General features: G+C 50.5%; 1 protein-coding gene across 7 annotated transcripts in view; it reads left to right on the forward strand.

Moving 5' to 3' along the window:
* The window catches only part of Dab2ip (DAB2 interacting protein), a 162653-nt gene that overhangs the window by 82964 nt on the left and 53774 nt on the right, over nt 1–25915 (forward strand). For all 7 annotated transcript variants that reach the window (XM_090330559.1, XM_090330558.1, XM_090330561.1 and 4 more), the window contains exon 3: nt 9015–9166. In XM_090330559.1, coding sequence (XP_090186685.1) covers nt 9015–9166 — 152 coding nt within the window. The remainder of the gene's footprint in view (nt 1–9014; nt 9167–25915) is intronic.

Raw genomic sequence — 25915 nt, forward strand, 5'->3', positions numbered from 1 at the left:
CAACTTTTTGCAGAGGGGTCTCTCCCTCTTCTAGGAAGCTCTCTGGCAGGCATCCCCTTCCCAGACTACAGAGCTCCTGTGTGCATTTCCTCTCCCTCAGCAATGCCCCTGAATGATCTCACCAGCCCATGGTGACCTACTCAGTGGCAAGGGCTATTTCTTTGTTTTTGCTTTCAGTGGAAGACAATTTCTCTCTCTCTCTTTATCTCTCTCTCTCTCTCTCTCTCTCTCTCTCTCTCTCTCTCTCTCTCTCTCTCTCTCTCTCTCTTCTTATTTAAGTGGTTATAGCAAGGAATTTCCAATTCAAGGGGCTGGTGGTTTATGAATACACTGTACCTTGATCAGTGTCCCTTCTTTCAGGTTCTCCCCCATCTCTCTCCCACCCTACCCATCCCCTCAAAGAGCCTCTGATTCCCCACCCCTAAAGAGCCCCAGCAGTGACACCCAAGTCCCGGAAGTTAACCTGGACTCTGCTCCACAGTCTGTCTGAGCCTGACTCCAGGACTCCTGAGTGAGTCTGGCCTGCAGACAGGCAACAGCCTGGGAGGAGAGTGGTGTATAAAGTCTTTCCTAATTGTGCATTTTGTGCAATGAAAACTGAGCTTAACAACACTGCACATTCAGGGATTTGTAGAGTGCCACCACTCCTCTTCCTATCCAGGGCTCCCTGGTACCCTGGGGTTTCCTTGGTGGTTCTTGATCCAGAGAAAACAGGGTAATACCTCTATCCTGTCTTGGTGCTCTGGGGCTAGTCCTGTCTGCTGGGCTGCCTGGAAGGTTCCGTTGCATTGTCACCTGCCAATGAGTCATTGGGAAGGCATGCTCAAGCTGGAAAGGATTTGGAAATCAGCCAGCTAGATCATTTTCTCATTGTACAGATGAGGAAACTGAGTCAACAGAGGCCTAAGTGCTTGCTTAGTGCTTCCTTGCCCAGTGGTAGAATTTGGCAAGAGCTATAGCTAGCTCTGCAGCTGCCTTCTTGGGCTGAAGTCTGCTATGCTAATTCTGGCCCCATGGAAGTTGCTTGCCCTTTCGGAGCCTCTGCTGTCCCCGGTTATACATGAATAATCTCGGGAATCTGTACTGCAGTGCGGGCGGTGGTCTTGTGGACGTTCCAATGGGGAGGGAACAGTAAGGTCAGAGTCACCCAAAGACTAGCCAGGTAGTTGGACCTCAGTCCCAGAGCCTGAAGCTTTGCAAAGGAAGGAAGAGGAGAGGCCTCCACCAGGAGTTCCCCATGGAATAGTTTTCCTAAAGTCACACCACCCCCCAGCCCTAGACCAGTCTAGACCTGGAAGAGACAATGTGCAGTCTGTGGTCTCCAGGCCCCTGGGACAGTGTGTGCTAGTCTGCAGATGTATAAGACATCGAGTCACATCCTGCCCTCTCTGGGTTGTCATATTCAGGCTGAGGCCACGGGGAAGCACATCTGGTTTCTCTGATGGATCCCTGACCAATCCTGGGCTTTGGAGGGAATGAGACATTCCCTTCATTACTGCTCCTCGTGCCTTCTTCCTGCAGATTCGCAGGGCTCCTTCGGATCAGGAACACAGCATCTGGGCCCTGAGTTCAAGCCCTGGGACCAACACCAAACAAGCAAACAAACAAATGCCACCCTGAACACGTACTTTTTCTTTTATATCACCAATATTTTAAAAATTCTTTCAGGAAACATTTGGAGAACACATTCCAGGCTGCCATTGCCCCTTCGCTGGAGCTTTATAGTCTAGTGTAGGCGGGAGGCATTAAACAAATTCATGTATGTCTGGCTTTATCTGTAAAGAGAGGACCTGGAGGATGAACAGGGTCCCTGGCCACAGAGAACTTCCCTTCTGGCTGATGGCCAGGCCGGTCTCTGATATCACTACATTGACAAGCCCGGCACCAAGCAGAATCATCTTAAAAGGTTGAAATCTGAAGTTCAAGGTTCAAAGCCAGCCAGGGAAGACAATCCGGAGACTCTTATCTCCGGTTAACCAGCAAAAATCTGGTGTGGAGGTATGGCTCAAGTGGTAGAGCACCAACCTTGAGTGAAAACGCTAAGGGGCAATAGCCAGGCCCTGAGTTCAAGCACCAGTACTAGCATAAAAGAAAGAGACAGAAACAGAGACAGAGAGGCAGAGACAAGGGAGGAGAGAGAGAGAGAAAGGAAAGAAGGAAACATCGACAAATGTGATCATTTTCTGTGTTGGGAGAAGGGCACTGATCATATTGCCACTGCAAATGCCCGTGAGTGGTCATTGTTCCCATGTGATATTAGAAGAAATGGTCATGGATACTTGTTCACTGGGTGTGGTGATTGCTCTGCTCTTCTCTTGCAGAGGAGAGAGATTCATACTCAGCTTCCATGGAGGTACAGGTGGGAGGAGTATGATGAGGACAGAGGTCTCTTACCTGAAAGCCACACATCCTAGGGACCTCTAAATTTTTCAGGATGAGAGCAAAGCAAACTGGGTGTCCTCAGAGGTACCCCAAAGTGAGCTCCTCATGTACTAGCAGTGGCACGGAGGGGTTTGCTCTACTTGGACCTGACTTTCTCTTTCAGCTTCTGGGTCATTTTCCCTTCTTGCTCCGGTGTGGCTGGCCTGCATGATTCCTGAGTGCCTGCTGAGAGGCAGCTGTGGACTTACTTCAGTGTGTTGGTTAATTTGTGTGCATGTGTGCACACGTGCATGTGTTACGTGTGTATTGGTGTGCATATATATGCATGTATTTGCATGCCTCTCTGTGGAAGTGGTAGCGTTGGTGAGATGGGTTTACTTGGCTTGTGGGTCTTTATTTGTACACGTGCCTGCCCTTGATCCCCCGTTTCTGGTCCTGTGGATGTTTCTGTACACAGATGTGGGGTTCTGGGCAGTACTTTAGGGGAGGGTCACCCTTGAGTGTTCCTAGCCCCTTCCTGGGTCTTCATGGCTTAGGAATTGCTTCTCTAGATTACTTAAATGCTAGCTGCCTACTTCTTGCCCAGAAGGGTTTTGAGGACTTCTGTGTTCAATAGAAGCTGGCACCGGATTGGCAAGGGTCCTTGGGCACAGGGAAGCTTTGAGTGGGCACTTACCAGAAAGGCACCAGTGGAATCTGGCTTCGAGAGTTTCCCCTCCCTGTCTAGTGCCTGCCTCCCAGCGTCAGTGCATGACCCTCAGCTGCTGCCTTGGATGATTCCGACCGCCCAACAAGCTTGCTGAGCGTGGAGCCCCACCAACTGAGAAAGAAGGCAAAAGGATTGGCACATCTGAAGGATGTGTAAAGCCAGGGTGCCAATTATTTGGTTCTTTAGTGCCGAGCTCAGGAGAGCCAGGCAGTCTGAGCCTGGCAACTGCTTTCACCTTATGGATTTATTAAGTAGCAGCTTGCTACTCTCCCAGCCCGGCTCCCCCATCACAGATAGACAGACTGATAGGATCTTGTGGGGAGATCTGGGAGCTTTTTTTTTCTTTTGGGCTTATATTGAGGCTTGAACTCAGAGTTGGAGTGCTATCCCTTAGCTTTTTTGTCATCCAGGCGGGTGCTCTACCACTTGAGCCACAGTACCACTTCTGGTTTTAATTGGAGATGAGTCTCGCGGACTTTCCTGCCTGTGCTAGCTTTGCATTTCAGTCCTGAGCTCTCAACCTCCTATATAGCTAGGATTATAGGCATGAGCCACTGGGGTGGTGAACCTGAGATTCCGGAAGCATAGGTGCTGGAGCCTGAAGGCACAAGGACTCCTGGGCACTCGCTCCTGCCTCTGCCCTGTTGGTTGCTTTGGGCCAGTCCAGCTGCTTTGCAGGCCTCATTTGTACCCTGTGAACATCAGCCTAGTTCCTCTGTGAACCCTTGTAGCTCTCACTCTGCGACCTACAACTCCTTCTCCCTGCCTCCTTCCCCTATTGCTGCCAGCCTGCCAGCCTGTGTGCCCAGCATCTCCCCTTGGGGGGCTGAGAGGTGGCGGTATCCGGCTGGGAGTCCCTGCATTGGTAGGAGGAGAGAGTGGGATGAAGATGGGGCTGGAAGGAAAGCACCCAGCTGTACAGGTGGGAACTGAGTAGGGGCAGGAACTCATCCTTGACGGGGTACCTGTTGTATGCCAGGCGTGGCCTCCATGCTTCTCACTGCGGGAGAAACAAGAGCTCCATGGACCTGGGTGACAGAGAGCTCCTACAGTAATGCTGGGATTCAAGCCAGGGGCTCTGTAGTGATGCCCCTTGGTTTCCTGGGTCCACAGCTAGATGCTCATAGGGACAGGATGATGAATGAGGCTCCGGATCCTCTCCTGTGAGCCCTGTGCCATCGGTCCTCCTCCGCAGGAAGAAGCATGTCTCCTCTTGTGCCTGGGTTCTGTGTGGGAAGGAGGGTCTAAGCTGTCACTTTGATATATGGAGGGGGGGGTGTCCCTGCCCTGCCCCGGCAGCCTTCTGAGTACAGTCCCAGTGCCTTAACGTCTCTGAGCCTCTACTTCCTATCCTGAAAGCCAGAAATATTCTGAAGCTGAAGCCTTTGTCCTTCCAAGGACTCTTGGTAGAGGCAGGGGTCCTCCAGGCCTGGCTTCCTTCCTGGAGTTTGCACAGACCTAGTAACCTGGCGGAACAGGAGCTCAATAACTGGTTGTTTATCATCATCATCATGGCTTGGAATTGATTGGAATGGGTGAATGAAGGAATTCTGAGAGGCCTCTGAGCGAATCTGTATCTGAGAGAGCCCCCTGGAGAAGGAGCTGGAACTCAGGATGGCAGAAGTGGCTGGACTGGGGGCAGGGATGGGACTGGGGGCAGGACAGGGAAGCTGCTTAAGACTCAATCCAGACCCCACAGGCCTCTGTCCCCTGTCGTCTTCCCTATGCTCTGGTCAGTGATAGAGATACTCAGAGTCCTGTAGACCATCTGAGAGGAGCAGTGTCTACACAGCTGTCAGGAAAGCCTTGAGGCTTGGTTGAATCCTGCTGCCTGCAGAGGCTGAGTGCCCCTCTGGGGAGGGAGCAGGCTGGGTCCTGGGGACTGAGAGGCTGCTAGCTGTGCTTTAGACTTCAGTCCCTGCTTCCATGGATGAAATGAAAGCTGAGGCCTCACCTGCTCAGCCCTGCCCCCGCCCCTGCTCGGTGCACACAGGGAGTCTCTGTGAGCTGGCTTTAGAAGAGAGTGCTTGTTAGAAGAGTTCAGAACATCCCCTCTGGATGTCACTCTGCGTCTGTAAGGGGTCATTTGGCATACATGCTCATTCATATCCCTTGTCGTCCTCACTCCCAGGTGGCCTTCAGGCTCCTCAAAGAGCCCACCAGATAGATAGACTCCTGCCTGTGGTCCTAGAGGTGACTGTCCTGAGAGATAGCTTGTCACCATGACAGGAAAACTAGAAAGTACTGTGTAGAGTACTTAAATATTTACTGGGTTACCTATGATCTCTGACCTTGTTTAATCCTTCTCGAAACGTAGGTGTCATCAGTAGTCTGTTTTATAGAGTTATGGAGACTTGGGAGAGGTCCTACAATTTTGCCCACAGATTTTCTGAGTTAAAATTGGAAACCAGGAAGTCGGGCTAAGTGGGGCACACTCACTCAAAAGGCTGAGGCAGGAGGATCGTGTGTTTGGATCTAGACCGTGCTATATAATAAGCGTTGAAAACCAAAAAAAGGAATCGAACCCAGGAGCTGTGAAAGAGCTTGAGCTATTTCAAGGCTAACTTCTGTGCTGGAGCATGGGGTAGGAGAAAGCCAGTGGCAGGGGCAGGGTGAAGGGAGGTATTGTCAGAGCCTGGGGATGGGCAGGGGAACAATTGTAAAAAGTATGTTGTCTGCCCATCATAGATGAGCTGGCCCCAGCACGCGTAATTGTAAATGCAATGGTTTTCTGTGCCAAAACTGAGACTTGAACTCAGGGCCTAGGCAATGTCCCTGAGCTTTTTTAAAAGCTCAAGGCTGGTTCTCTCTCATTTGAGACACAGCTCCACTTCTGGTTTATTGGTGATAGAGTGGGGATAAGAGTCTCATGGGTTTTCCTGCCTGTGTTGGCTTTGAACCTTGAACCTCAGATCTCTGCCTCCTGGGTAGCTAGGAGGCGAAAGGTACTGGCGCCCAGCAAACTGAATATTTATTTTTTAACAATCCTGAGAATTGGTGAGTATTGGGAGTGAGCACTTTCTTCGTTGAGCAGTTACTATGTGATATACTCAAGCCTAGAGCTGGACCTGCTTTATCTGTTTTGCTTAATCCTTACCCATTTCGTATGGAGATGAGGGACCATGTGGCAGCTGGGTTAGAGCCCTGTGAACCTGCCTCTGCACCGCAGCCTCCAGTGCCCTCCAGAAAAAGGCTTTCCTAAATGAATAGATGTCATTTATTAACTGCCACTCATTTAAAGTTTGCACTGCCCTCTACCACCCCTAGCTAGAGATTGAATCTTGGGCTTCATGTATGCTAAGAAAGCACTCTACCAATGAGCTACACCCTTAGAATAAGATTTACTCGTCATTTTTTCCAAGGTCAGGACTGTCACTGCTGCCTGTGAAGGGACTAGAGAAAAAGCTTGTCTTCCTTCATCCTGTTCTGGGTTAAGAGCCATCTAGGCTCTCCAGCTTCGTAAAGGAGAATAACCAGTGAGGTTGGGCAACACAGGGCACTGGAGTCTAGGATCTTTGATGAACTTGGCTGTGTGACCTTTGGGAAGTCCCTTCCCTTGTCTGAGCCGGAATCACCCTCCATAAGCAACCTCTTGGAGGGCAAGGGGACTGTGGATGTGTCTGTGCATGCATCCATGTACCTGTTCTGGGGCTTGAACGCCGGGCTTGGGTGATGTCATTGAGCTTCTTCTGCTCAAGGCTAGTGCTCTATCACGTGAGCCACAGAGCCTCTTCTGGCTTTTTTTTTTTCCTGGTAGTTTATTGGAAATAAGAGTCTCATGGACTTTCCTGCTCAGGCAGGCTTCGAACAGCATCCTCAGATCTTAGCCTCCTCAGTAGCTAGGATGTCAGGCATGAGCCATCTGTGCCCTGTTGACTTTGGTTTAAAACTCAAAAACAGGATCAGGCTGTCATTGTTGCTACTGAATGAGTTCTGTGAGTGGTGAGACATGCTTTGTGGTTCTTCACTCCTTGAGTGTAAAACTTATGACTTGTCATCAGTGAAGAAATAAAAAAAAACAAACAAGAAAAATTATAAAGTCTGGAGGAGGGACTTGGCTTATTTAGCATACCATGTGGGAACTTAGCCACATAGGGCTGAGATTGGGGGGAACCCAGAATTTACATGGAGGGTCAAGTCCCTGCCTGCCTCCTGTATCCTGAGAGCCTGGGGTTCCCTCAGTCTGCATTGCTGTATTACTGGGTCCCCCCTCTAGAGGAGCATCACACCTGTCACCCCTAATGCCCAGGGATATCTGTTGAACTGCAGCAAACTTGGATACTATCTTGAGTAGGCAAGTGGGCAGCAGAGGTGAAATGCATTTGGATCTTAGGAAACTTTGCCTTTGGGTGTGGATGAGGTATCATTTCAGGTGGGATTTGGAGATTGCAGAATGCTGACAAGTGGCCATGGGGTAGGGGTATGGTTGTGTAAAGTTGAGGCAGAGGAAAAGGTACAGAGAAAAAGAGGCGGACTGAGGGGAGGACTCAAACTACCCAAAGATAAAGAAGTTGGGGGGAGGATGGGGTTGTAGAGTCGAAGAGGGAAATTGTCCAATGGGAAAATCTGGCATTAGGCCATCAGGGAAGCTGGGTGGGTATCCTCTAGCAAGTCACATGAGCAAGGCTTCTTCATTTGCAAATAAAGTTTTTCTGCTTGTGTGGATGACAAGTAATCTCTCCTATGGCCTTGTCATGTCTAGGACCCTGGGGCCACAGTAGTGGATGTGTCCAGCATAGGGAGAGATGCAGCAGATGTCTACCCTCCCCCTGAGTCCAGAGAGGAATATACCAAGCCCATCTTCTATTGTGTGCTGGATGAAATGTGATCTTCACATTACGTACAACACTAACTTCAGAATTAGTCACTATCTCCTTCTCTTCTGTTCTTGGACCACTTGACTTGAGGCTAGGGAGTCCTGAATCCCTCTCCGAGTAGTCCTCCTTCTTCCATTTTCCTCCTCAGGCTGCCTGGACCGTTCCAAACCCAGCAGGACCCGGTTTGATCCCTTGGGCCCCTATGTCTGGTCCTGCAGTCACTGACCCCCTGTCCCCTCCAGGTCCTTCCACAGCTCTCATGGTGGGGGTGAGGTGGAGGTTTTAGGCCTGAGCTTCACAGTCCAGTGCAGCTTGTGAATCTATGAATGGCCAGAGTGGGGTGCCTCAAATCTCCAAGTACTCAGCTCCCCCCCCCACCTCCCCCAAGGTGGGCGCCTAAGTGCCTTAGGTGATGAGAACCATTTTGGTCCATGCTGGGGTGCAGCAGCTTCAAGGTCCACTCTGACAGCCCCTGCTTAGGGCGTCCAGGTGATCAGAGTATGGGGGGAGGGGGGCTCTGAGGACCACGTGCCTGCTCTCCACGCTTTAATTTCCCCAATCTGTGCATCGGCAGGCTGAGCGGAGGGAGGTGCCCCCCGGATGGGGTGGAGGGGGCGCGGTTTCCCCCAGACCAGATACGGCAGTGAGGGTGCCCTCTGGTTTGGAGAGAATCGGCCTTGAGTTTGGGGGCAGAGCGCGGTCCAGCCTCCCGGCCCCAGGGTCCCCGCCCCTTCAGGCCCCATCCCGGAGGCCACGCCCCCAGCCCCGCCCTCAGGGCGCTCGGGTGGCCCCGGCCGCGGTCGGCAGGGCTCGGCGTTGCCCTGGCAACAGCGGCTTAGGGGGCGGGGGCGACGTGGGAGGGGTGGGGTGGGCCGGGCCGGCCAGCGAGCGGGCAGGCGGCGCGGGGTGGGCCGGGCCGTCGGCGCTCGGTCGGCGGGCGGGCTGCGAGCTGCTGGGGCCGAGCCGGAGCCCGAGCCCGGCCCGCCCTCGGCCGCGCGGCCGCCCAGCTAGGGTGCGGGTCCGGCGCGGGTCCCGGGCCGCCGCCGCCGCCGCCGCCGCCGCGCTAACCCCGCCTCCCCTTCCCCCTCTTGTCGCCCCGCGCGCAGGGCTTCCTCAGCCGCCGCCTCAAGGGCTCCATCAAGCGCACCAAGAGCCAGCCCAAGCTGGACCGCAACCACAGCTTCCGCCACATCCTGCCGGGGTTCCGGAGCGCAGCCGCTGCCACCGCCGCCGCCGCCTCCGCCGCGGACAATGAGAGGTGAGCTCGTCGCCGCCGCCCGGCCGCCGAGCACGGTCGCCCGGGCTGCGCCCTGAGGGCGCCGGGACAAAAGCCGGGTCGGGGCACCCCACCCCCCGGGGGGGCCATGCCGCCCTCGGGACTGCACGCGGGGCCGCCCGGGGCCGCGGTCCCGAGGGGAGGACCGGGCGGGCCCCCACACCCCCCGGGGTGCGGGGAGGAGGGTGCCCGGGCCGCGTGTGGCCGGGCAGGAAGTCCTCCCTCCCTCCCTCCCTGGGTCCCTCCCTCCCTCCTCTGCCCCGAGTCCTGCCTCGTCTGGCCGTGGTGGGCATTGTTCCCCGGGCTGCTGCGCCGTGCCCGGAGGTGGGGGACGGGAGGTGGCGCCTCCACCCCCCACCCCCAGGATCCAGGGGCTCGGGAGTCCCCGGGACGTCCGATACAAAAGGCGTTCTCGACCGGGCATTGCCAGCAGTGCCCGCGGGGAGGACGGGGGTGGACATCTGGAGGGGAGGAGCGGGGGCGGGGGGCCGGCCTGCCCGGTGGAGGGGGGCACATCTGCTCTAAGTAGGGCACGTGTTGTGCTCCTCCGGGGGCCGGGGCCCGCCGAGCGCCTGGCGCCCAGGCCCCGAGGTCCGGGCAGAAGGGTCCCAGGGGTGTCCCGTGCCCTCGGTTCCTACTCCTGAGCCAGCCGCGAGCAGGTGTGGAAATTCCAGGGGGAGGCGGCCTGTGGGGCAGGGGAGGAGAGGGAGGAGGTGATTCGGCTTGCAAGGGAGTCACCGGCAAGTGAGCAGGCTTCAGCTCGCAAGGGCAAAGCCATCCTGTCCGTGCGGGGGCACTGGGCGGGCACAGCCTCTGGGGGCCCAGGTTCCTTCTCCCTGACTGGTGCCAGCCATCAGCACCTTCCCACTTAGGCACAGGTTCCGTGATGGATTCCTGTGCCAGTTAGAACGTGTCGTGGAGGTGAAAGCACGGGCAGGCACCGAAGAACCTTCTTTCAAGCATTCAGTCCCAGTACCTCAGGCCACTGGCATCTGCTTGCGTCCCCAAGTTGGATTGGTGGGTTTGGTACTCCCTGGAGAGGAGGCATAAGGCAGAATGACCATGCCCCCCCCCCTCCGCCCTCAGGAAAGGAGTCCAAGTTCTAGCCTAACTCCTGCCCCAGGTGGAGGTGCAGTGACTGTTGAACTGACCCCTAGCGTCTTCCCCCAGAGCGCCCTTCCCACCTCCCCGTGGAATTGCTACACCTCTCATTCCCATCAGCCCAGCGGTGTGTCCTCTCCAGCCGATCCCCACCACTGCCTGCAGCTGGCTTCCTGCCCTTGCTGCCAAGCCCAGCCCTAGGCAGGACCCTTTCTTTGATGGCCACGGTGCCCCAGGGGACCAGGCGTGCCCTGGCAGGAAGATGCAGCCAGGCCAGAGCTCAGCGCTGGGTGCAGCCAACTGCGTCTTTGAAAAATCTCTCTTCCCATCTTTGTTATTGTCTGGGCGGCAGGCCACCCGCTCTGCTGCCGTCTTCCCTCCGCCCGGCCCCCACCTCCGGCTCTCTCCCCCAGGAACATGCCCTTCTCTGCGCTTTCTTTGGTGGGGGTCCGGACCCTCTGCACCCGCATGCGGGGGCTTGTGTACGTAGCCCGGTTTGTGTGCATGTGGTGGTTGCCGGGGTCAAGAGAGACAGCAGGAGTTCTGGCCTCTGAGTATGTCTGCCCTCCCGGGAAGCAAGCGGCATGCATGTCATGTTTACCTTTCTCCGGCATGGGAAGCCAGCGAAGGCTCAGCTAGCAACCCTTGCCGGAGGTCCAGGCATGGCCAAGGGGACCTCTTAACGGGTCAGCCTTGCTACATCCTGAGGGGGCGCAGAGTGGGGGTTGGGAGTGAAACTGCAAGACTGTTTCTGGAAATGCAAACAGTGGCAGTCAGAGTGGAATGTCACTGGCAGCGGTGTGGAATTGTCATATTAATTTTCTGCAAACAAAATCTGGATTGGTGGCTTCTCTGGCATCAGAAGGGAGGCCAGATTTCCCATGGATAGGCAATGAGACTGGGTTGGAAAATCACCTACCCAGGCTTGAAGTTGAAATAGGCTTTACCAAGATCGGAGGTCTCCTGATTCGTTGCACTGCTCGGGAATAGACGGCTGCTGTTGGCTGGATGGGCAGGTATTTCTCTGGGGCATCGTGTTTGGAGCTTAAGCCAGTGATACCAATTTTGTTGACCCCTACATCAAACTCATGGTCAGACCTGGGTGAGTAGGAGAGGTGCCTTCTGATCCCTTGGGCGGTTGTGCTGCTGTCTGGGTGGAGGGAAGGGGCTTTGCTTAGGAACAAGGAGGGGTTGGTAGTTGACTTGGGATCTCCCCCACCCCACTGGGTGCCATGACTTTCTGGAGCTTGAGTAGGTGCAGGGATTGGAGCCTCAGTGAGCAGATTGAGACTGGTAGGAAGAGGCTTGAGGGCCTTTCTAGGGTATGAAGTGTGAGCACTGGCCCCCGTGGCTCTCTCCTGTAGATGATTAGCCCACTTGAGTGTGACTTTGGTGAATTTGTCTGGCTTCCATGGCTGTTGATGGGGCTTTGTTGCATGCTGTCTGCATCCTCTGCAAACTGCTGTGTTTAGGAGGATCTTTTCCTTTCTTTTTTTTTTTGGTGGGGGGAGGCTGGAATTCTTTCATCCAGAGGTTGGAAACCAGTTGATTGTATGCCAGGATCCTTCAGATCCTTGGGAAAGGAGTGGGCTCCAGGTGTGGGACTGCCTGCTGACTGGTTGCGGGGCTGGGGTCAGTCCAGCCTGGGTCTGGTGGGCACAAGGCTGCAGGACAGGTTTGAGCCTTTGTACTTATTCTCCTAGAAATACCTTCAGGGGAGGTTCCCAGCTGGTCTTCACAATCTCTGGGCCCCTCCTTTCTCCTTCAGCTGCTTTGGCAGTAAGCACCAAGGACAGGTAATCTTTCCTCCTGGATAGCAGAAGTGAATGCTACCCAGAGCATGGTCCAGGTGAAAGGTGTGCTGGCAAAAGCATTTTTGTTCTGCAAGCTGGAAATATTGCCGCTTCGTGCACCGGGTTGTTTTAATGTTGATAAAGCAATACAGGATGTGGTGGTTCTGCCTTCTTCCCAGAAGATAATTTCCAAGTCACTTATTTATTTATTGATGTTACTGATGAGCTAGGAGGTCAGCTGGCAGTGCTCTGCTTTCCTCATCTCCTGCTTTTTTTTTTTTTCACTCTTCCTGATACTGATTGTGGGTGACACAACATGATAAGAGTATATGTCTCCTTCCCATTGGCCTGGTGCAAAGCTTAGCTTATATATGCAGGCTACCAGGAACATGTAGGCAAGTCTAGTGTATGTGGCGTGTGAGACACAGTACCCCTTGAGAGAAGGTGTGTGTTGTTGAAAGTTAGTAATGAAGGAATTCCAGGGGAGGAGGAGGGACTAACATGGGGAGATACTTAGAAGCTGGCCATGCGGTATTCCTACAAGGTGCGAGTTCATTCTTTGCCTGGGAGTGAGGCAGTCTGTGGAGGAAGGGAAGAGAGGAAGCTTGGTAAAGAACCGGGGAAATAGGAGGTGGAGCTTTGCTCCTCTTTGGGTTGCTTTGGTAGGTGTAAGAGGCCTGGGCAGCCAGCCTGGGTTTAGCCCTCATTCCTTGCTTACTATAGAAAGGACTTTTCCTTGCCTTTCCTGGGAGAAAAGTCTATGAAGTGTGGTGATGGCAAGATGGTGGTTTACAGTTTAGACAATCCCTGAGAACAATGGGAGTATGGGATTCTTGACTTTGAAGTCATTCCTGGATAAAGTCACCTCAGCTTCCTGAGCCTCAGTTTGTAACCGTGGACATGGTGATAGCTGTGTGGTGGAGATGTTCCCATGGATGCATTCATATTTAGTCAGATAATGTCTGTCCTTTTCCAGAGCTGCTTCTTTGGCATGGAATTCTGAGTCGTGCACATTTCTTAAATGTTTCTAAAATTATATTAAGTAAAAATAATGTGTGAAAAGGACTAGATTAACAGGTACGATTTTGATAAATGTTAGTATTGGTAGGAACAAGCCAGTTCTTCATCTTTGCAAACCTCAGTTTTCCCATCTGCAGTATGGGCATCACAACAGTCAATCCTATGACATCATTCTATAGTTCAGGAGAGATAATAGATATTGCTACTCCTAGTAAGGCAAATCAAATCATATATAAGATCATTCTTGCCCTTGAACACGAAAAATAGCTGAGCCAAATGACCTTTGGAAAATGATACTTGGAAAAGCCAATTTCTCTTCTACATTAAAAAAAATCTATTAAAAAATGATTGTTCAGCTGGGCACTGTGGCTCATGCCTGTAATCCTAACTACACAGGAGGCTGAGATCTGAGGATTGTAGTTCAAAACCAGCCAGCCACTAAAGTCCGTGAGACTCTTAGCTCCAATTAATCACCAGAAAACTGGAAGTAGCACTGTGGCTCAAGGGGTAGGACAGTAGCCTTGAGCTGAAGAGCTCCGGGACGGCACCAGGCCCAGAGTTCAAGTCCTATGACCTACAAAAAAAAAAAAAAGAAAGGAAGAAGATTGTTATGTTTGGACCAGCCTTATTTTTACTCATTTAAGCAGTTAGGTTATGTCTACTTTTTATTAGAAATCATTAGGGATTTAAATCCTTAAGTATGTATCTCTGTCTACGTCTCTGATTTTCACATAGGATAGATAATATGTTAAGAATGGCATTACTAAGTCAAAGAATATGAAGTGTTTGAGATTCTTGACAAAAATATCCATTACCCAACTGAGAGTATCTGTTTGCTTCCTTGTATCCGTGAAAACATGGATGTCATCATTAAAACTGTGTCTAGCCAGGTATTGGTGGCTCATGCCTATAATTCTAAGTAGTCAGGAAGCTGAGAACTGAGAATGACAGTTCAGACTCAGCCTGGGCAGGAATGTTCATGAGACCCTTATCTCCACTTAACCATCAAAAAGCCAGAAGTGGAGGTGTGGCTCAAGTGATAGAGCACCAGCCTTGAGCAGAAAAGCTCAGGGACAGTACCCAGGCCCTGAGGACACACACACACACACACACACACACACACGCTCACTCAGTTACTTGGGGGGAGGTAGAGAATGGCATTTCGTTGTTATTTGCTTGTTAGTGACTGCGTAGGGCTTTCTTTAGTTTAATGGCTGCTGATGGTGTTTCTCTTTAGACTTGTCTTTTCCTGTCCTTTGCCTCCTAAACTTTCTCACAGAGGCTTTGCAGGACCCTTGGTTGCTCTGTCTGGCCTTCCACAGCATCAGGAAGCTGCCATGTAGGCAAATCCCATATGCTCGTTAGTCCTCTCTCTTCATAAAATATCTCAGGGAATTTAGTTATTGGCAAGGAAGGCTCACCATGGTAGGGAAATCAGATTTAATTCTTAACCCAACAATTATTATAAGGAGAGTTTATATTCTCACAGCATTTTCAGAGATCTTCTTTAGTTTTATAAAGTAGGTAGGCAGTGAATGGGGCTGTGAGATCCAGGGAAACTGAGGCACACAGTTGCAGGCATGGAGGTGGGACCCACATGGAAGCCAAGTCTTGTATCCTCTCACCTCCCACTTGTAGCCTTTTTTCCTTGGAGCCTCATGGGCAGCTTTGGTGGGGCAGGGGTGGCAGCAGGGCTGGCCAGGATCCTGAGCCTCACCTCTGAAGGGGGAGGGAGGAGAAGCCACAGAACACGACCTGGGCGCCACTGAAGAGCCAATTTATTTTTGCTTTCTCATTTTTATTGCCCTCCTTTTATATCTGCGGGTCCCTGGTGTACCTTCCAGAGATCTGAGCTGGGCAATATTTTTAGGAACAGTGGAAATTAGCTAGTGAGAATGTGATCAGCTCTAAGCTGGAGTTTCAAAGGCTGGTGAAGCCTTGAACAAGCATACGTACATCTGTATACATGCTTTTGTATGTTTTACAAGTAGGCCTGTCATCATGGGTGTATGTGGCATGCAAATGTCCTTGTATATATGTCTGTGTCTGTCCATCCATCCATCCATCCATCCATCGCAAGTACCAGGGCTTGAACTCAGACTGGACACTACCCCTTAGCTAGCTTTTTTTTTTTTTTCCCCCTGAATGCTGGCACTGTGTCACTGAAGCTGCAGCTCCATCTCTGGCTCTTTGGCAGTTAATTGGAGATAAGAGTCTCATGGACTTTTCCTGCCTGGGCTAGCTTTGAATCTTGATCTTCACATCTCAGTCTCCTGATTAGCTAAGATCATAGGCATGAGCTACCTGTGCTTGGCTTGTCTGTCCATTTTAGATGAGTTAGTATATGAAAAGTATTTGGAACAGGCCAGTATGACCTCACATTGGGTTGGTTGGACCACATGAAGTAGTTATTTCTGTGGGGTCAAATATAAACAAATGAGTCAATCTAAGTACCCAGAAAGTTGAATACCATTGTTACTATGTTTTCTTTGTGTACGTATGTGGGTATGTTCAGTGCTGTATATTGTTGTGCTGTGTGTACAGTGTGCTCTCTATTTGAGTGCCCACATGCATACCTGAGTGCACATGTGCCATTTCTGTCTGGGCATGTGGATACTGAGCTGGCTGGTCTTGTGAATAAGCAGCCACTTGAAGAGACTTTCCCCTGTAGCAACTCTCTGACCCCACCCCACATTTAAGGCCTTGCTACCATCCTGAGAGACACTGTGGGACCTTTCCACTCTCCCCATGTGGCTCTGCCTATTTCCCAGTCCCATTTCTGAGGGTATGCAAATCAACTCTGTAATGGAATTCCTTTGCAAAATATTATTTGAACCAGAAAGTTAATTACCAGACTTTAATTAACGGCTATTTTAGAAGGCCACTGAAGAAAACGAGATCATAGGGATACCAAAAAGACAAGAAGGAAAGACACCCAGCTCCCCCAGCTGGCTTGGTGCCTCCTTTTTAAGGTGCAGTGTGTGCTGTGTGTGCTTAGCTTTTTCTCCCTACTCTGAGCTTTTAGCTTACTACACTGTGGTTTGGCTGTGAACGAAGGGGTAGCACTGCTATGCAAAGAAGCTCTGGTGGTCTAGCTTGTTTGTCTGTCTAGGATGAGGGGCCAGGACAACTCTGGCTGGGGTGGGGATGTATGTGTGAGTGGATTTGGACAGCTGTCCTTGACTGAGCTAAGGCTGCCCCTGAATCCTCACTGGCCACTTTGCCTTGACTCTGAGTCCTTTCCTATCCTTCCTGTTTTGGGAGTATGCTCCCTTCCCTATGAGCAGAGCTTAGGAAGCTGCCATTGCCAAACCTCCACCAAGGTCTAGCTCGTCTCTTATCCCCTCAGTGCTCAGAGACTCTGATCGTACCCTCCCCTTCTCTGTGTAACCAGGCAAATCATACCTTATCTCTGCACTCCTTCCCCCCCCCCCCCCACCCCGTCAGGGTTCTGCCTGCCACCTACCTCAGACATCTGCTAAAGGCTCAGAGGAGGCTGTTGTGATGTAGATGATGTTTCCTCTCCCCGCCAGTAGGCCTGCCTTTCCATCCATTCTCTCCTGAATCACAGACATCTGTCATTCATGTTCACCATTTTTGCACAATCTACACCACATGCCACTGTGCATGCCCACAGGAGACCATTCCCTGCATTTGGAAGGCGAAGCTACCACTTATGCACCAGATATCCCATCTGTGCCAGGCAAGAGGTGAGGTGAGGAGACAGGGTCCAGCCATGCCGAGAGAACTCCTGGCATCGTGCCTGAGACTTGGACATATTACAGGGAAGATGTTAGGGCCTGAATGGAGGCTAGGCCTAATCCTGTGGCATGGCAAGAATTGGGCCTTTCTAGCCAAGCTATGTGTACAGCCAAGATGCCCTAGAACAGATCAATAAATCAAGATGTCACACACACACACACACACACACACACACACACACACACACACACACACACACGTATTATTCTGCCATAAAATGAATGAAATTATGTCATTTGCCGGGAAATGGCTAGATCTGTAATCCATCATGTTAAACTAAGCCAGGTTCAGAAAGACAGACGTTACATGTGTTCTCTCGTGTGGAAGCTAGATCTATAAGATAAATACACACATCAACACATGTAGGATCATGCATGCATGGAATATGCATGCATGTATGTATGTTAACAGAAAAATTAGCATACATGTTAACAAGAATGAATATTAGAGGCTGAAACTTGTAGGAGCTGGAGGAGGGGGACAGGCGAATGGTGAGGGTGAAGGAGGGACTATGGTGGACCTTTATGTTCACATGTGGTGCATTGGAACAGTGAAGAGAAGGTCCATGATCTGGCAAGGGGAGAGAAGAGGAAGGGAGAATGACAGAGGGGATGATTGATCAAGATACATTGTATACATGAATTGACACATTAAAATGAAACCATGTACAACTAATCAATGCTAATTAAAAAAAAAATAGAGACCCTCTCCTCTTGCCCCTACCTGTATCGCATCAGGAGGCCTGCACAATCCTCCATGCCTGGAGCTGGCTGGAGACAGAAGCAATACTCTGTATACTCACTACACTGAGGAGAGGTGGTCAGGGTTAACCACTGTATGACTGAGTACATTTATGTTTCCTGAGAGGGGTGGGCCCGTGGGCAGCCTGAAGGCCCCGTTCTTCCACATTCCTCCAAAGGTAGCCCGTGTAGATCTTTGGCACTTGTTCTGTTGCCCCTCTGAGGTACCTTGAATGCCAGGGCTAACCCAGGACTGGGGAGGGTGCAAGATTAGGAAAGTCACCAGAGCCGAGGTCAGCTTTCCCGTCTCTCAGGGCCAGAAATGGCAGGAATCGGCATTTCCCTGCATCCCATACCCTGTAGGTTGAGCATAGTGACCCCCCACTTCTCTTTTCTAGTGCTCAGCCACGCTGTCCCCGGTGGCTCTGGCCTCCCCCACACAGCCCCATTAGCCCTGGCTGCACTGCTGTCTCTTGCCCTGACCTTTCTTGAACAAGCAAAACCCTTGTTCATAAGATGAGCCTGATTATAAGCAGACACATTGGGCAGATATAGATGACATCAGGGTAGCATGGGCTTTAACTTGATAGGACATTGTTATGGGGAGTTTTCATACAGGGGACAGTGAATTAGTGTAGCATCTCCTTGTGCCCACTGACAAAAAGGGAAGTTAATTTCATGCTTTGTCTTTTGGAGCACTGTATTGCAGCTCTAGATGGTTAGCACATGAGGGATGTATGAACTTCAACAATTATTGTTTCTGGTTGGGGAGGAGATTGATTAATAGACTATTTGCAGCCCTGCCTCCTGCTGCGTGTTTGCTTTTTGCCTTCTTTCCAACCTCCTTATAATGCATAGTGAAATAGCCCCAGAATTGTCTGTGACAGACACCTCCTCTTGTCTTAGAAGCCAAGAGCAGAGGAGGATCTTCAGAAGGAGGTGTTTCCTGAGATATATAATAAAATTCAGGTTCTGCTGGGCACTGATGACTCATGCCTGTAATCCTAGCACATGTGCATGTGTACACACACACACACACACACACACACACACACACACACATACACACGAGCAAGCACACTTTAGAATAGAAATAGAGTGATCACAGATCTCTCCTTTACATCTGCTCAGTTTTGTTGCCTCCCTGGACCAGCGACCTCCTCTCTGTGCTGTGGGGGAGAAGTTGCCAGAGGAGAGTCTCAGAAACGTATGTCCTACAATACCTGTTAGCGCTTTCCAGGCTGTAGTTTGGTTCAGAAGAAGGCACCCCTGGCTTCAGAACTAGCCTCTCTCAGAGGCTCACTTCTCTCCTACAAGACATGAAATTCAGAGGGAAGGAAACAGACAATGATGATCCAGGTGGGCCAAGCAGAGAAGACAGAGGGTCTTCTTGTTCTTTAATGTCATGATTATAACATTATTATTTAAATGTAGTTCTTTGGGTATTTAATTTTTTCTAAGGAGAGGGGAGAAAACCCTACATTTCCCTGGTGGAATGAAATGGCGCAGAATGGTATATTTAGGCAACTTTGAAACATTATTTGCATAAAGACCAAATAAAAAAAAATGAGTTCTTGGGCCCCATCCCAGATCTTCCAAATTAACACTTCATTTCCCCAAAGTTTGAGGACCATCCCAGGGGTGGAACTTGTGCTGTAGCTGTGTGCCAGTGGTTTGACTAAGTATTCCCATGCTGGGTTTGTGATTCTGTAGACATAGCATGAGGATTTGCTGTCATTATTGTTTCTGTTTCTCATCTCACACATGTAGAAACTAAAATCCAATCTGTGAATGGTCCCAAATTGCCCTTTGGGAGAACCTCTTGTCTGGCCTCCAGTTCCCCAGCTGGAGTTGGAAGTCCTGTCATTCACCGCTCATGGCTTTCAAGTTGTGATGTCCTACTTTTTAGGAGAGAGTCAGAAACCTCTTGGGTGCTTGCACAAGGCTTTGCACACAGTTTATTGAGGGTATTTGAGGCTGGCAGAGTATTAAGACTCTTATGTTCAGGGTGTGACCTAGAGGCAGAGATGAATTTGGATCTTGTCTTTTAACTCCAGGTCCAGTATTGAGCCCAGCTGTATGACCAAGACCTCTTGCTAACTTCTGGTTATTGGTGGGACCTTGAAAGAGGCAAGGTCACCTACCAAGGATCGACTTAGTAGCAGAAGTGTGATTCAAGCACAAGTCCATGTATCAAAGTCTCTAGGATAGAGCAAGCCATTGTTTCAGGCTTGGAGCAGGTGTCTTGGCACGTTCCTGGTGGAGATTTGTAGCAGAGCCTGGATGGCCCATATCAGGGATGAGAGTAGCTCTTAGTGGAGAGGGCAGGCCAGACAAGAGGTGTGCCGTGTTCTCAGTGAGGAGGCCAGACACCTGCTAGGGTGACAGGGAAAGGATAGGAGGGGCACAAGGACCTGGCTCCTGTGGCAGCAGGTTGAATTTTACCCTGTCATCAGCTGTATTCCTCTAAGCCTAAGATTTCTTGTCTTCCTGAAGGGAAAGCAGGCTGGCATAGGATGGCACATTGAAATCTTGTATGGGCTGTGGTTCATTGCATTCAGACCATGAAGCTCCCCCCTTCCCAGGCTGTTGTAGAGTGGAGCCAGTGTAGCAGGGCGGGATGCAGGTGTCTCCCATCTTGCTGTCTTCATGGCAAGCTTCTCTTGGTGCTGCAGTGACACCACCCACTGCCCTCGAGTGGCCACAGAAAATGGGCGAGGCTCTGTGCCCGGTGTGCATTTCCTGATTTCTTCTTTACGAAGCACTGTGGGCAGGTGCAATGACAATCCTAAGTGGTGGAACTGGGATCGAAGCACTGGCAGCCTAGCTTTGTCTGTGAGGCCCCTGCCATCAGCCACTCTTCTATGTGGTCTCTGCTCATCACTGTTCTACATGTCCCATGTTTCGCGAGTAATATCGTCCATAAACTGCCTACCACTGTGAAACACCTGTGTACCAGGCATTATGTGATACACACACACACATACACTATTCTTATCCTCTGCCCTGCCTTTGCTTTATCCTCCCCAGTGTGACAGATATGACAGGTGAGGAGATTTAGAATTGAGTTCTCTTTGGATCCACAGCCAGGGTCCTCTAGTGTAATAGCTCACACATGGTTGGGCATATCCTATGGGCTGGATCCTCCCTGAGTGAGCACTTGGCTCACATGACCTCATTTCACTCCCATGACAGCCCATGCTGTGCACGTGGGTGCTGCTGGAGGGGCTAGTTTCTGAACTCCGGGAGTCCAGCTCTCATGCCTGTGCTGCAGCCACTGCATAGTGCTCGCCCTGTTACAGTGATCCCTCGCCTATCGCAAGAGTTACGTTCCAGAGACCCCTGCTGTAGGTGAAAATCCACGAAGTAGTGTTATAGTTACATAGCCGTTTCTCGCCATATCATGGTTCACTTATTGCTACTTCGCAGCTTTCCTGTGAGACTAGGAGAAGGCAAATAAGTCTGGCATTTAGACTTCTAGTCACCCAGGGCTGAAAGGGTAGGTAGTTAGCTGGGCCATGCTCATGAGGTGACCAGATAGGGTCTGGGTTTGTGACTGTGCCACAGCCAGGTGTCCTAACAAAGCCCTGTCCAGCCTGCCTGCCTGAGGTGGTCTTGTTCACTTGCCCTGGGCTCCTGAAGTGCATGATTTTAAGGATGCTTGTTCAGGAGGGTAGCCAAAACTTACTCCAAGGAATTTCAGAGTCAAAGACTAACTGTGAGCAGAGAAATTGGTGTCACCTAGAGTCTGCCCAAGCTAGGACTGCCTTGCTCTCTTCCCCACCTCCTGTACTTGTACAGTGTATCCTAAACTGAGTTCCACGTAGCACCATGTTCTTACAGATGTGGACAAGGGATTTCCATGGCCCAGACAGGCCAGGGAAGCAGTCTATCCAGAGATTCTCAGGAGAATCTGCAGGTTTCTAGAGGCAAGACTAGAGGGACACTACCAAGGGGTCGTGTGCCCAGTTAGCATTGCGCAGCCTGGCTCCAGGATGGGGGCAGCCTATGAGGTCCTATGGTGAAGCAGCCGGTGTTGCTATCTTTAATCCAGGGTTTCCTGTCGCCAAGCCAGGAGCAGGAGTGTGCAGAACATCATTTGGTAAGCCTTAGATTGAGATGTTCTTCTCAGAAGCATGTTTTAAAGAGGGAACTTTTTGACTAAACCTTACTGGCTTTATAGGTAGCAGGGTTGGTTTTTGTTTGTTTGTTTTTTGAAAGAGGTATCCCAGGACTTCAAGAATCATTCCTCACAGCTACTTCTAGTTGTCCTGTGTCTGGAAGGACTGGCGCTGTTGAGAGTCCTCAGTGGGTCTTGTAGGGACCCACCTTAACTAGTGTAGAGGGTCTTTATTACCCTTTTTGCAAGCTCGATGCCTCTCATACCCAACAGCTTGGGCTCTGGGCCTTCCCATCTCCCCCTCCCCCCATGCTCCCTCTGCAGAAGGCAGAGGCTACCCACAGATTTGCATAATTGCACCATCCTCTGAATAATTAATAAAGCTCTGTCCTTGCTGGGAGCAATGTCTGTGCCATTATGGATGGCTTTACCACACGTAGATGGGTTTACCAGAACCTTTTGTGGAAGCCAGTGGCTCTTTCCCCCCCCACCACCAGAGTATAGAGGAGAAACAAGGGCACTGGGTTATAAAGTGGAAGGTACTAATATTATGTACATGTGTGGCTCTGGTATCTTGATACTGGGCAGAACTGGTGGTCTTGTTCCAACTTTCTTCTAGGATCCAAAGATGGGGTCTTTAGCACACTGATGGGTTGGGATTCTGTGTCTTCCCAGCTTTCTGTGTGCTTATAAACTCTTCTCTGATATATGGTCAGCTGCTGTGGGGAATTAGCCTCCTTCTCTGGTAACCCAAAGCAGGAACCATGCTTACCTATGCATAGAAGTAGTAAAGGTGAAATTTCAGGCAGAGCAGGGAAGGGATAGGTGTATTACTTTTAAGCCCTTCTTTATATCCAATCCCTTCAGATTTCTGGGCTTTGAAGATTAGGGGCAGCCTGGGAGTGACTCCTGTTGGAGATTTCCTTGTCCCTTTTAATGGTATTTTGTTGAAGTGAATATTTCCTCTGGTACATGGTGTTGCACTCTCTCTTGCTAGAAAGGGAGGTTGAAGAATGGGTCTTCCCCTGACATTCATTTGATTTTGGAGAACATCCTTTGTTTCTCCAAGCTGGGATGAGGGAGGCAGCACTTGAATGTTCTTGCTCTCTTCCCTACACCCTCCACACTGTGTAAAACTCCCATAGGAGTTTTTCCTCAATGTGGGTTCCACGGAACACTACATTCTTGCAGATATTTAATGGGTGCTTGGAATAAAGGAATTCCATCCTTTGAACAGGTCAGGGCATCTCCTGAATCAAAGGAAGTTTCTTCCTTGAAACTTTTTGATATGCAAATATCTGAGTCTAAAAGAGGGGATACAGGATGTTCTGCTTCCTGCCTTCTTCCCTGACTGTACTATTTGCACATCTCCAGGGGGTGGGGAACTCACTTTCCTGGAGCAGCCCCGTAGGACTGGCCCATGCTGTCACTGGATGTGCCAGCTCTTGGCTAGCTTCTATAGCATATATATGGCATGGGATCACTCACCACTCAGCTCTCATACCAGCCAGGACATGGATTATCCTATTTTACAAATGAACTAACGAAAGCTCAGAGCTTTAATAAAGCTCACTGAAAGGCAGAGTTGGTGTTTGAACCCATGTCTGTCTTCAGCTCTTTGCTACCAAGAAACGATTGGTCCTTGGGAAATGCCAGTGTGTTGCAAGCATGGCTCTCTGGGGACCTGTTGCTCCTGCAGCTCCTATCTCCTGTGTCTGAAACACAAGTCCTGTTGACTGATTTTCCCTATAGGACTGGCTTTGGTGCTATATATCCTTTTGGGTATAAAACTACTAGGTGGCATATTCTTAGCTGGGCTTGGGGCTGTGCTGAGGCTGATGAAGTATGGCTGTAGGAGTTGGCCCAGCTGTATGCCACAAAAGGGAGTACATTGACCAAAGGGATTGCATTTCCATCCTGGACCCATCCAGAGCAAGCCATACCAGGCTCCCTGATGAGCAGAATTCCACTCTGCTGAGACATGGCCTGTGTCTGTACCTGCTTCCCCAATTGGTCTGAGACAAACCATCTGATCTCTGAACCTGCTTCATGATCATGTAGTCTACCACAGTGGGGGGTGGAGGGTGGGGAGTTGGAGGGTGGGGAGGTCAACATGGGTTGCATGTGTCACATGATACTTTTATCATATTTTCACATCACAATTCACACACACACTGTGCTCTGAGTTTCTGTTTGAAACTTCAGAATCCTGACAGCAGATCCAGTCCAGCCTTCATAAAGTTTACCCCACTGTGTAGCAAGAGGTGGCCCACGACAAACATGAAATGATGTTTGTGCTGACACTTCTCCCACTTAGAAAATCAATATTCTGTGGTCGGCCTAATTGCTGTGTTGTTGCTAAATGAGTCATTATGGAAGGAAAATAGCAAAAGCATTGTGAGATTAATGGGAGAAAATAGTTGGCAAATGACTTTGGTTTGCTTCCGAAACTCTGAGAAGGTGTTACTATGAGAAATCTGGAGAGTCATGCAAGACCGAGTCCCTGGAAATTTTTGGTGGTGAGGTTTTAGAAGTGCCAGCAGGTCTGAGAGGATCTTATTAGGGCAGGGTACTGATTAGACTCTAATGGGCTGGAACCATGAGTTACTTGGTAGTTACATGAGATGCCAAGGTTGTGACAGGAGCTCTGATGGTCTGGTGTCCAGAGGAGTCCAGATATTGTCAGATATTGCCATGGGGTCAGCCTACCTGTTTTCTGTGGGCACTAGAAGGCAAACATGTAAGCACTGGATGCCACCCCACCTTGCTTTCTGGAGATAAATAAGCATGTTAGGGCCAGGGGAACCTGTTGAATTGATTCAAGCCTCACTGTGACAGATTTGAAGGTCTAAGGTTGGCCCTTGGATCTGTATTCATGATGAGCCCCAGAGCATCTTGAGATCCTCAAATATGGATACCTCAGCTAGTACTCTGCATTCTTCCCTCCCAGGAAGGGATGATGATGGTGTTGGAGGGCTATGGTTTAATCTTCCCAGGCTGCTGGGTTCCAGGCTACAGAGTAACGCTGGGGCTAGATGTACCAGTACCTACTCTGGCTTTGGAGATACACTCCACTGAGCTCCTATGAACCACTGAGCCCCCAAAGAGGCAGGACCTCTGCCTGGAGTCTTTGCTGCTGCTGGCTGGAAGCTGTGGTTCAGCCCAAACTCAGGTCTGATTGGCTCTCCTTGCCCTTTGCCAAATGTAAACTCCAGCCTCCTTTAGTAAAGGCTGGGTGTTTACTACAGGGTCTGACTGAAGAACCTTGCCTAGGGTGTTTTATCCTGTTCCGATTCTGTTTCCAAAAGAATAGAATGCTTAGTTCTGCAAATACGCAGTAGGGCATTTCCTGTGGGTTTCTGGGCAAGTCTGGGCCTGCCCCTGAGGACACAGATGTGACCCAGTCCTGGCCCTGCACCCCAGTGTGCTGCCAGAGGGAGACCCAGTGGTGACTGCTCCTGCCAGACTTCTGTGTCAGAGAGAATTTCAGGCTCACCCCTTAATGGCAGTATTTCAGGATCACTGTGGTAGCTGGTAGGCCTTTGGGTACCTAGTCCTGTATTTCCTTGTGGCTTCTGACCCTCTATGGTGACAAACTTGGGCCAATCTGAGCCCAGGCAGATGTGAAGTGGAAGGCTGCATCAAGGCTTGTCCACACACTTTACTTCTACTGAGCCTATGAGAGACTGTGCTTATTTGTGTAGGTGCGCAGTTATTTCTAAGTAGGCGCAGTTATTTCTAAGTAGGCATTAGGCTGTTCCCACCCCCCCCCCTTTTTTTTTTCCATGTGTGTCAGTGCTGCGGCTTGAACTCAGGGCCCGAGTATTATCCTAGCTCTTTTTTTGCTTAAGGTGATGCTCTACTGCTGGAATTAATTGGGTAAGAGTCTCATGGAGGATTTTGCTTTTTGGGCTGGCTTTGAATAGTGATCTGCAGACCTCAGTCTCCTGAGTAGCTACGATTGTAGGCATAAGCCACAAGTACCTGGCTTGACAATGGGCTGCCCTTGAAACCCACTCAACAATAGATGTGATTGACTTATCATCCCTGCAATCTCAGTCCTAAATCAAGATGGCCACTTAGCTATCCTGTAGTAAATCTTTGACGAGCAGTGGGTAGCAACTCAGCCTGCTCTGCCCTCAGTGACTTCCATGATGACTGTTTCAGAGACGGCATCTCATGCAGCACATGCATT

The sequence above is a fragment of the Megascapheus bottae genome, chromosome 3, assembly GCF_031878675.1.
Source record: "Megascapheus bottae isolate mThoBot1 chromosome 3, mThoBot2.hap1, whole genome shotgun sequence".
Classification (NCBI taxonomy): Eukaryota; Metazoa; Chordata; class Mammalia; order Rodentia; family Geomyidae; genus Megascapheus; species Megascapheus bottae.